General features: G+C 32.5%; 1 protein-coding gene across 1 annotated transcript; it reads left to right on the top strand.

The window, feature by feature from the left end:
* The first annotated feature begins 9,338 nt into the window (after positions 1-9,338).
* LOC106313763 (21 kDa protein-like) lies at positions 9,339-10,212 on the top strand. The gene has a single exon (XM_013751666.1). It carries the CDS (start codon positions 9,424-9,426, stop codon positions 10,012-10,014), a length of 591 nt encoding a protein of 196 aa, XP_013607120.1. The 5' UTR covers positions 9,339-9,423; the 3' UTR covers positions 10,015-10,212.
* The last annotated feature ends 217 nt before the right edge of the window (positions 10,213-10,429 follow it).

The raw sequence follows: 10,429 nt of genomic DNA on the forward strand, positions 1-10,429 counted from the left end.
GACGTTAGTGTTTAATTAAACATGTTGTTTAACTGTGAAAGCAAATTTCTTAAAAATACACGAACTATATTTCATTTGCTAATAAAATACACAAATTATTTTAGATCTTTGTTTAATACACGAACTAATTTTTGTTTTCCATTAAATACACAAACTTTTGAAATTTACAGATTTTACACATTGATTTAGATGACTTCAACTATGTTTAACAAAATTTACAGAGTTTGGAACCCTAATTTTTTCAAACCTAGCTTATTCTCCAAACTTGGTTCTTCTTTTCTTTGATTTCCTTTTATATCTCTTCGAAGTAAAGTCGATTTCCATGTCGACTAGGTAATAAGGATGAATAAAACTAGGTAATTTTAAACAAGTTTCTGATTTTGGAATTAGGTTAGTGTTATGTGTTTCTGATTCTCATTCTACTCTTTGGTTGCAGTGATAATGAGACAGTCAAAACGAATGTATATTAATTATGGAAGTGTAATGAAGAAGAAAGCTAATAATATAATCTAACGAGAGGGTTTTAAAGGAATTTTTCCTTCACAGTTTAAAAATATGTTTAATAAAACACTAGCATCGTCTTCACTTCTGTTAAACATAGTTGACGTCTTTTAAATCATGTTAAACATAGTTAACGTCGTCCAAATTGATGTTTGGAGAATAAGAGAAGTTGTAAGATCTGTAAATTTCAAAAGTTTGTGTATTAACAGAAAACAAAAATTAGTTTGTGTATTAAACGGGGATTCAAAATAGTTTGTGTATTTTATTAGCAAATGAAAATTAGTTCGTGTATTTTTAAGGAATTTTTCTTTCACAGTTAAACGACGTATTTAATTAAACACTAACGTTGTTACCACCGCCGTTAAACATAGTTGACGCCGTCTAAAATGATGTGTAAAATCTGTGAATTTCAAAAGTTAGGTATTTAATAGGCAACATAAATTAGTTCGTGTATTAAATGGAAATCTAAAATAGTTCGTGTATTTTATTAAAATAGAAATTAGTCTATGTATTTCTTAAGGAATTTTCCTATTATAATTGATGATAGTTTATAGAGAAGAATAAAACAGAACCAAAGAAAAATCGTTGACAAAAAACAAAGAAAAATCAAGTTCTGCAATAATAATTGCAGAGGCAAATAAAGCGTTTGTCCACTGTTTGTAACACCGGCCAGTTCCCTGCAATTTCTGATCACACAGAGTTGTGGCTCCATCACAATTGTTATTCAATAGTCCAATCGAACCTGATGACATATATGTTGTTGTCCTTGGGTCTCTTTCGCCACCATCCTGAAAAAGATATTTAAAAATCAAGAAAACGTGAGAAACATATGATTAATTATTGAGGTAATGGCTTAAATAATAGTACTCGAGAATGGCAAATGTAAAACAAACCTAGAAATAAGATCATGAAGAACGCAAGAACATTGAATTTTGTCAATTTTTTTGATGAACTTTTAAATTTATTGATCAAAGAATAGAGGGACTTATACAAAAAATATATATTAAAAAACTTACCCTAAGCCATGAGCCTTCTATTCCATATCAAGTGGCGTTTACATCAAACCATTTCCCTAAAAGACCCCAAAGTTTGTGATTTCCAGTATGGCTAAACCGTTTCCAAAGTGGACAGGTGGTTAAACAGAAATGATAACTCTTTCTGAAATTATTGTTGGACATACTATAGCGAGGAATTACGATTTTTTTTTAACACATCGAGGAATTACGATTACGCACTACTTTATCAATGGTACGCGTGATGGCATCAATAGCCACCATGACACCTAGCAGTTCTTTCCTTCCATAAGGTATAGAGCACAGTCTGAAACAGTATGCGGAGGAGAGTAGTGTCATTTTTATGATGACACAATTGGATTTGAAGTTCTTTCAAAAGTTTTTAAAACAAGTGTGTTCGTAGAGTTGTCGTGCACATGTAAACATCATATTTACAGTATTTATATATGAAAATGTATGTGCAGATAATTTAATTTATAATATATATATAGTATACAATTGTTAAAATAGATTTTGGGTTGAAATTTATAAAACGGAAATCAATTAAGAAAAAATATTACTGTTTAAAGCCTTTTTAGTGTGGACTATCTTTTGGTTAATAAGTACAGATATTGTAATACTGAATTAGAACAACAGACTTTTTGATTAATTTTGTTTCTATTTTTTTTTTTAACTTATACTTTCTTATTTTTTAAAAATCATTAAAAAGTCTTGAAAATTCATATTTCTTATCCGACCGATTCATTAATATTGGGGACATTTGCTAAAACCAACCTAAATATTCAAGTCAAACCTAAAAGTGTACCCCACTTTCAGTCAAATGCAAAACCAATGTAACGGGGTAGTGAAAGTACTATTCAACTCTTATGACCAAACAAAAAAACAGAAATGTATTTTACGTTTCTATCCTTCGGAAGTCTACACGTAATAAAAGAAATCTACATATATATAGACTTTCTACGAAGTCTACCTTATAGAATTATTTCGTAGTCTACACTCTAATTTGATCTAATAATTTAATTTTAAAAATGTATAAAAATAATTATTGTGATATTTTTAACTAATCATCAATATAATGGATAATATGAAGTAAATAAATTAAAATTTCATATAATTGAAAAATTTTGAAGAATATATACTAATTTGGTTATCATGTGTTAGACAATGTTCATAGTTTAGAAACAAAAGGTTCTAACATGTTATGTCTTTTAGTGGTAGATTTCTTAGGGTTAGATTTTAGATTGAGATTTTTCTTATTTTACTGACTTAAATTTGCAAATTAGAGTTTGATATTTGTGATATTTGATACAGTAATTGAGACTTTTTTGATTATCAAGCAAAACATTGAGGGTTTGAGATTTGTGGTTTAGGGTTTCGTAGACTCAAAATAAAGTCTACTTCACTGTAGACGTTGTTTTCAGTCTACTTTAGTTGATTACAAAAAAATATTATTTTAAAATTAAATATAGTTTTTTATGAACAAAAATGCGAAATCATATATTATAACTATTTTTAAAAAATTAGTAAATCATATATTTACATTATTAAAACAATAAGTTACTAGAAGAATGAATAACAATTTTTTAAAAATAATTCACATATTTGTTTAAATAATAAAAGATAAGGGAAAGAACAAAAAAAAATAATTATAGTAGACTTATAAATAAGTCTACCAAACCGAAAATAATTTAGCTAACCAGATTTAACCAAAATAATTAAACTTAACCAAAATTAAACCATAAACGTTTTAACCTAACCGGATCAAGTATCTGACGTATAAATACAATTTTTGTGGAATTTGGTAAGAAACACAAAACCTAGCGCCGTTGGTCTCTCTCTCTAGAACAAGCGATTTCTGGCGGTCTGACCCTATCGAGTCTCTCTTCCTTCTTCTCCCACTTGCCGTACTCTCCGAATCACCATCATGCCAATAACCACCGTCCTCTCCCATCCGTCAGCCATATCCATGTTGTCTCCGTCCACCTAGTCACCACCGTTCCTCTCCTTGTCTTCTCCAGTCGTAATCTCTCTTTCTTTATCTCTCTCTCTCTCTCTTCTTAGACAGTATCAAGCTCGGGTTCGGGGTTTTCCTTAAAATCCAATGTAAGCACCTTTTGTCTGATTACTTTACATCTAGAGTCTCAGGAGTGACGAGAGTGGTGAGTCGGAGATGAGCAGCGTCAGTGAGGAGACAGAGCTTAATTTTGACTTCCAAGGAGTTTTGCTGTGTGTTCGAGCATCGAGCTTGAGGGATGAGATGGAGTTTAGTGAGAAGAGAAGGGAGGAAATGGATTTGGCTCAGAGACGAGGGAGGAGATGGAGTTTGATTCAAAGATAAGTCTCTTACCCTCTTTCTCAGATTCTATTTTATTTCTGATTTAATGTATTGATTATGGAAGAAACTGATAGTTTCAAATCTGTAACCACAGTTTCAGGTACGTTCAGGCGAGAATAACTGCCACAAACCAGCTGAGGACTGAGGACATCGTTGTAAGTGTATACATTTTCTCGATCTATTGTTATTTCGTTGTGTCTGGACAATGGTTTCTTAGTGATTGTATCTCAGCTGATATAACTCTTTGTATATTCATTAAGGAAAATTTGGGATGTGCTTCATTCTCTTGATCACAAGCATAGGGGATGTGCTTCATTCTAAGCTGCTCAAAGGTAAAAGGCTGTAACTGTATCCAAGTTTTTTTTTGTTTAGCCTATGAGTGTTTATTGGCATTGATGCACCAATGCCCTTGTTTGTCTCGTTTACTACAGGCTGTATATTATGGTTGCAAGGCTGAAATACTAGTGCAAAGAGCTTCTTTTCCTGATGAATTCACACGGTTAACAACCATCATGTGGGTAAGAAGAAAAAAATGCTTCTGCTAGGCCTCTTCTATTTACCTATATGGGTGCTACTTTGACTTTCCAAATCAATATTCTCAAAATATGTTTGTTTAATGTACTTTTGTAGATATACGAGATTGTCTTAAAGCATGCTTATTATAAGGATCAAGCATGAATGTCCATAAGCTACAGATTCAGTGATTGTGCAACCACTTTTTGGCTAGAATTGGAAGATAGATGAAGTTGTTGACTATTATCCTCAGAGAGAATATCTGTAGATGTTTGTAATTGGCATGGGTATTGTACTTTTGTACTAGACTACATTGTATTGTTCTCTTTGTATCAAACTGATGTATTGTGTAATTTACTTGGAGTAGACTTCAAAAGACTAATACTGAAATAGACATATGTATTGTACTTCTATACCAAACTACATTGTATTGGATTTTGTATCAAACTACCCGTTATAAAGCAGACTTGTTTAATATAACTTCAAAAAAATACAAAAAAGTTAAGATCTCCATGTTTAACATAGGTTGATCACTTAACACAACTCTAAAACAATATAATACAAGAGTCGCACATAACATCGACTCATCAAGATCCACAAATTCAACATAAGTTTCACATAACCTCCAATTTTGAATAAGTTTCACATAACCTCCAATTACATAAGTAGACTTAGAGAGATGTCTACACTTATTAGTAGGCTTTTGTACCAGACTATTGTATTGTGCTGTGAGTAACAGGCTGATGTAGCACACTTTTGGTTGTAACAAACTTATGTAATTTGCTTGCAGCAGACTTAAAAGAAGTCTGCGGTAAGTAAAAGAAGACTATAAAAGAAGTATGCGTTCTGTAAAAGAAGACTACAAAAGAAGTCTGCGTTCTGTAACAGAAGACTAACGCATTAAGACATAAGACAACATCCAAAGCAATAAGACAACATCCAAAGCAACAATACAACTAATAAGTTCCACACAAGACATAAGACAACATCTAAAGCAATAAGACAGACAACACCGGTTTAACCTGGTTGTCACCCAAAGTGTCTTTGGCCCATCATCAGCATTGTTACTATCTTCATCCCACTCTGAATCAGTATCTTGACCAGTATCTTCATCAGCAAAATTACTATCATCACCATCAGACACATCCGCATCATCATCAACTCCAGCTTCTACTTGGCTCTGGCTTGATACACAAAGGCGTACAAAGTGTGTCTTAGCCAACTCGATCAAGTTCCGCACTTGTCTATCACTCGTGACATGCATAGGAGGAGTATCCGGAGCCATTTGCTGTAAAATGACGTCTGGTAAGGAATATGTTAGCTCCACCTTCTCGATTTTCTTGTCCAGACCATAATCTTCTAGTGTCATTTCATGAAGTTCACCATGTGTACAACCATCCAACACAAGAAACATTCTCTCTCCTTTCCGATTATTAACCACAAACTCTCACAAAGAGCCTTTCACCACCCATTCTCCGTATACAACACGTATCTGAGCCATTTCCTGCAAAAAAAATACAGGTTTACATAATCAGCAAAGAAATATTTCATGTTTCATAAAACTATAAACGAAGACTTACAAATACGTCTACAATTATTAGCTAAACAACAGTGTCAAATCAAATGAATTATACCTTCATAATTATAAAAAAAATTATTTTCAAAATCATTCAAACCCATTAAGATTAACTAACACACACTTTCAAACAAAACAAAAAACTAGAAAAAACTTAATGAATAATACACAAATTCACATTTTTATAGATTTTTCTATGCAAACTTAATGTTCAGTCTCTGGAGATATAGACGTTCTTTTCAGTTTACAGACGTAGACTATCAAATAGGTCTACGCTTTGGGTTGGTTTTTGCAATTGAACATTTTACGGGTTACTTTCTATAGTTGAAAAAAAATTGTGATTTTGTACATGTAGACTTTCATTTCAATCTACAATTTGAAAAGGTTAGTTTTTGCAATTGACCAGAATTCATCCAAGATTTGACTTTCAGAACTAGACTTCATATGCAGTCTACATGTTTGAATTTTTTTGAAAGATGTTAGTTTTGCAATTGACCAAGTTTGACTTCCAATCAGTAGATTGAAATGAATGTCTACGTGTGTGTAGACTTCTTGTGAAGTCTACTCTCAAATCCGACGGGTTGGTTTTGCATCTGACCAAAATAAAAAGATAGACTTTATACGCAGTCTACATTTTTTTCCTAAGATAAGAAGACTACATATGAAGTCTACAATTTAATAAATTTTTGATTGGTTTTTAAACTTTTTGGTCAAACACAAAATTAACCTATTCAACGAAGTCAAATTTTTGGTCAAATGCAATACTGACCTTTTATAGACTTCGTTGGCAGTCTACAGTTTGTAGACTTCAGTAGACTTCCGTTGAAGTCTATTTTGAAAAGTCAAAAGTTTGGTCAAATGAAAAACTAACCTCTTTTAGGTAGACGTCTGAGTAAGTCTACCGAAAGTTTTATTTTTGTTGTCAAAGGTAAATACGGAGACTACTGGGGAAGTCTGCGTTAGAAAAAAGATTTGTTTGGTCAATTGCAAAACTAACTCGTGCGTTGACAAATAGACTGTATCGTAAGTCTACACGGAGGCGTAGACATACAAAACAGTCTACCGTCGCGACACAGATCTGAAAAAAAAACGAAAAGCATGTAAATAGTTACCTTTTTCATGTGTAAAGCTCGTTTTCAACCTTTTCAACCGTCCAAACTCCGAATATGAGCAAAAAGAAGCATCTTTGACGATTCACTAATGAAGAAAATCGAATATATGAAGTTTGTGATTGTGAAATTGAAAGTTTTGAGAGTTTTTAGATGGAAATGTAGAGGAGATGAGAGTAAATGAAATTTTTTGGGTTCAAATGAGAAAAAAAAGTGGTTGAAAATTGAATTCTAGAGCTTTAGAGCTCAAAAATGGTGGTTCATGGTGGTTGGAAAAATTGATGATGATGGCATTTTTGTAAATAAGAAGAAATGGTTAGGGTGTATTTGGTTTTTTGTTAATTTCGAAATTAATAAAAAATTAAATAAAAATGAAAATTTTGTGAATAATTCAAAAATATAGGGATAATATGGAAATTTTATTGATGAATAGTATGGACAAAAAAAGGGTTGATTTTGGATTTGACTTGAAAAAGTAGGTTGGTTTTGAAAAACACCCATATTTGTTTGAGGCATCTTAATTATTTATTCTAATAAAACTCACACATGAGTTTTAAAAACATCAAAATATTCATAATTATTAAAAAAATATGTTGTACTCCATTTATTGTCCGGAGAAAGAGTTTACCATTGAAAGAAAAATAAGGAAATTAGTTCAATAAATGGATGAAATTACATATCTTGTCATCGATGTGAAAAAATATTTGAAAAAGTGGGTGGAAAGTTTATTTGCAAAAATGCACAAACATGGATATTGTTGGTATCTTAAGGTAACTAAAAGTACTAAAGATTTTTTAAACTTAGATAATAAACAGATTCATAATAAAATGGTAATTTATAATAGCTATAAAACATAGACTATTGTCGAAGATAATTCAAATACTGCATTATTAACCACATTCAATAAAGAAATGACAAGGATTATGGGTAAATATTCAACATACTTGATTAAATTACGTAAGGGTACTACTTATAAATATTATTACACTATAATGTATAAATAAATACTAATGTTTAAAATTAACGAAAATGCAGAAGCAATCATATAATGATTCATGTGATAACACAATTATCTCTTTCTTATCAGAACAAATTGGAAAAGTTTTCAAATTCAATGTTAAAGTCACATTTTTTAATTACAAGTTTATAACTCAACTTCAGCAAGATTAACAGTCACATGAATCAACAAGAAACTCAATTAATATTGAAGAGGTACAATACCTTTTGACTAACAATTGTTATACTCTTTCTTTTGTTTCTAATTATAAAAAACAAAGTAAATAAAATACAAAAATGGTTTTTTAATAAATACATCATTTGTATTTAGCAGCCTATTATAAATGCTAAGTGTTGTCCAGAAAGAAGGAAGTAAAGTCATTATTTCTTGTAAAGGAAAAAAAAGAAGAGATTAGAAAAAATACCTAAGAATGATTACGTTTCTTAATTTTACAATGCTACACTAGAACTGTTTAATTTTCAAACACATATAATAACATTTTCCTGCTTTTATAAGCATTATATATTTACTACTCATTTATTGTATAAGTTTTCAATTGCACAAGTTATTAATCTACTAAAACTATGTTAAAACATTTTATATTAAATAACTAAAAAATTAACACAATTTTATAAGTCCAACATTTAAATTAAACAATTTACGTTTATTCTTCACACGCGCGGGGTTGTTTCCTAGTATATAATAAAAGTAACTGTTTGTTAACAAACTTAATTTCAGAATATATGAAATTTGCATTAATCTGAACTAAGTTTAATTCGTTTTAATACGCAACATAGAGTTTATTCTGAAATGATACAAGAGTTGAGCAAAATAAATGGTAGATGAAGATTCCTCTCTGAAACCTCTTTTGTCAATTCATAGCAAATGTGGGCCCAATCTTCTGAACCCTCTTTAACTATAATTTGGCCACTGGTGACCAGTCCGCCAATAATTTCACATTGTTTATCTGTTTCTGTCGTTACACTTTACATATGTTAGAGCATTATTATCATTCACATGTTATTAATTTATCTATATGCTTTTACCAAAATCTTTTTTTATCTCTATGCATCGGAGTGGACAGTCTTTCTTTGTCACTATACTCGCTACTGTAATTTGTGGTGCATTAAATTTTACAGATTTTCCCCATAATCAATAAGTACTGCATTCACCATCCTGCCCTTATCTTGCACGTACACACGCAACAAAAATGAAATATCTGAGGGTATTTATGTAATAAAACCATAAATAAGCTATAACGTCGAACGACCTACCACTTTAAATTCTTACCAACCAGTCACCGCTCTCTTTTTCATTTACAGAGATAGCCCTAACTTAGTCACTCTCTCTCACACACACTCCAGTTCAAAGTTCAAAAAATGGCTCCTCCACAGAAGCTCTTTCTCGCCGCCATTGTCGCTGCCGTCATTGTAGCCGCCACCACCGGATATGCACCTAATAGTGCTGCGGAAGATATTGTGCATTCCTCATGCGTGCACGCGAGCTATCCATCGCTATGCGTCCGTACACTCTCTACCTACTCCGGTCCAACCATCACAAACCGTCGCGAGCTAGCTCAAGCCGCCGTCAAGATAAGCCTCTCCCACGCTCGAGCAGCTGCTAAGAAACTCGCGGCTGTGAGAGAAACCGTGGGGAAGAAACGGGTGAAAGCGGCGGTTGTGGACTGCGTGGAGATGATTGGAGACTCGGTGGACGAGCTGCGCCGCACGCTAGGCGTTTTAAAGCATCTCCACGTTTCGGGCGTTTCGGCGAACGAGTTCAGGTGGCAGATGAGCAACGCGCAGACGTGGGCTAGTGCGGCGTTGACGGATGACGACACGTGTCTCGATGGGTTTAAAGGGGTCGAGGGTAAGGTTAAAACGGAGGTGAAGCAGTGGATGACGAAAGTGGCGAGGGTTACGAGCAACGCGCTTTACATGATCAACCAGCTAGATGAATCACGTGGCTAGCCCCACGTAGTACGTTCTTGATGTTATGATGTGCTTGTCCTAGTGGACAGTTATGATTTGGTGTTAGTTTTTTTCGTGTTTGCTTAATTGCGAGTTATCTACTATTTAAAGATGAGAGGCATTGTCCTTTTAAGTAGTTCTGATAATGATATACTAAATAAATGGTTTCTCTCTTTTTTCGGACGGTATGTCATTGTATCGTATTGTGTTGTTCCCTTCGGATTCGATAGCATGTGATTTTGTCTTGACATGAAACTAAAAATAAGATATTCTAAAAGACTTAAACTAAATGAGAATTATATATCTGAAGTAGCTCCTTGGCTGAGCTAATGCTCTAAATAAAAGTTTTTAAGTGGCAAAATTTATAAATATTTTAATTTTTAAGGATATAAAAAATTTAGTTAACAATTTTTAA

The sequence above is a fragment of the Brassica oleracea genome, chromosome C9, assembly GCF_000695525.1.
Source record: "Brassica oleracea var. oleracea cultivar TO1000 chromosome C9, BOL, whole genome shotgun sequence".
Taxonomy (NCBI): Eukaryota; Viridiplantae; Streptophyta; class Magnoliopsida; order Brassicales; family Brassicaceae; genus Brassica; species Brassica oleracea.

Excerpts from the sequence above, each read along its gene's own strand:
- LOC106313763 (XM_013751666.1), top strand. The coding sequence starts at position 9,424 with ATGGCTCCTCCACAGAAGCTCTTTCTCGCCGCCATTGTCGCTGCCGTC.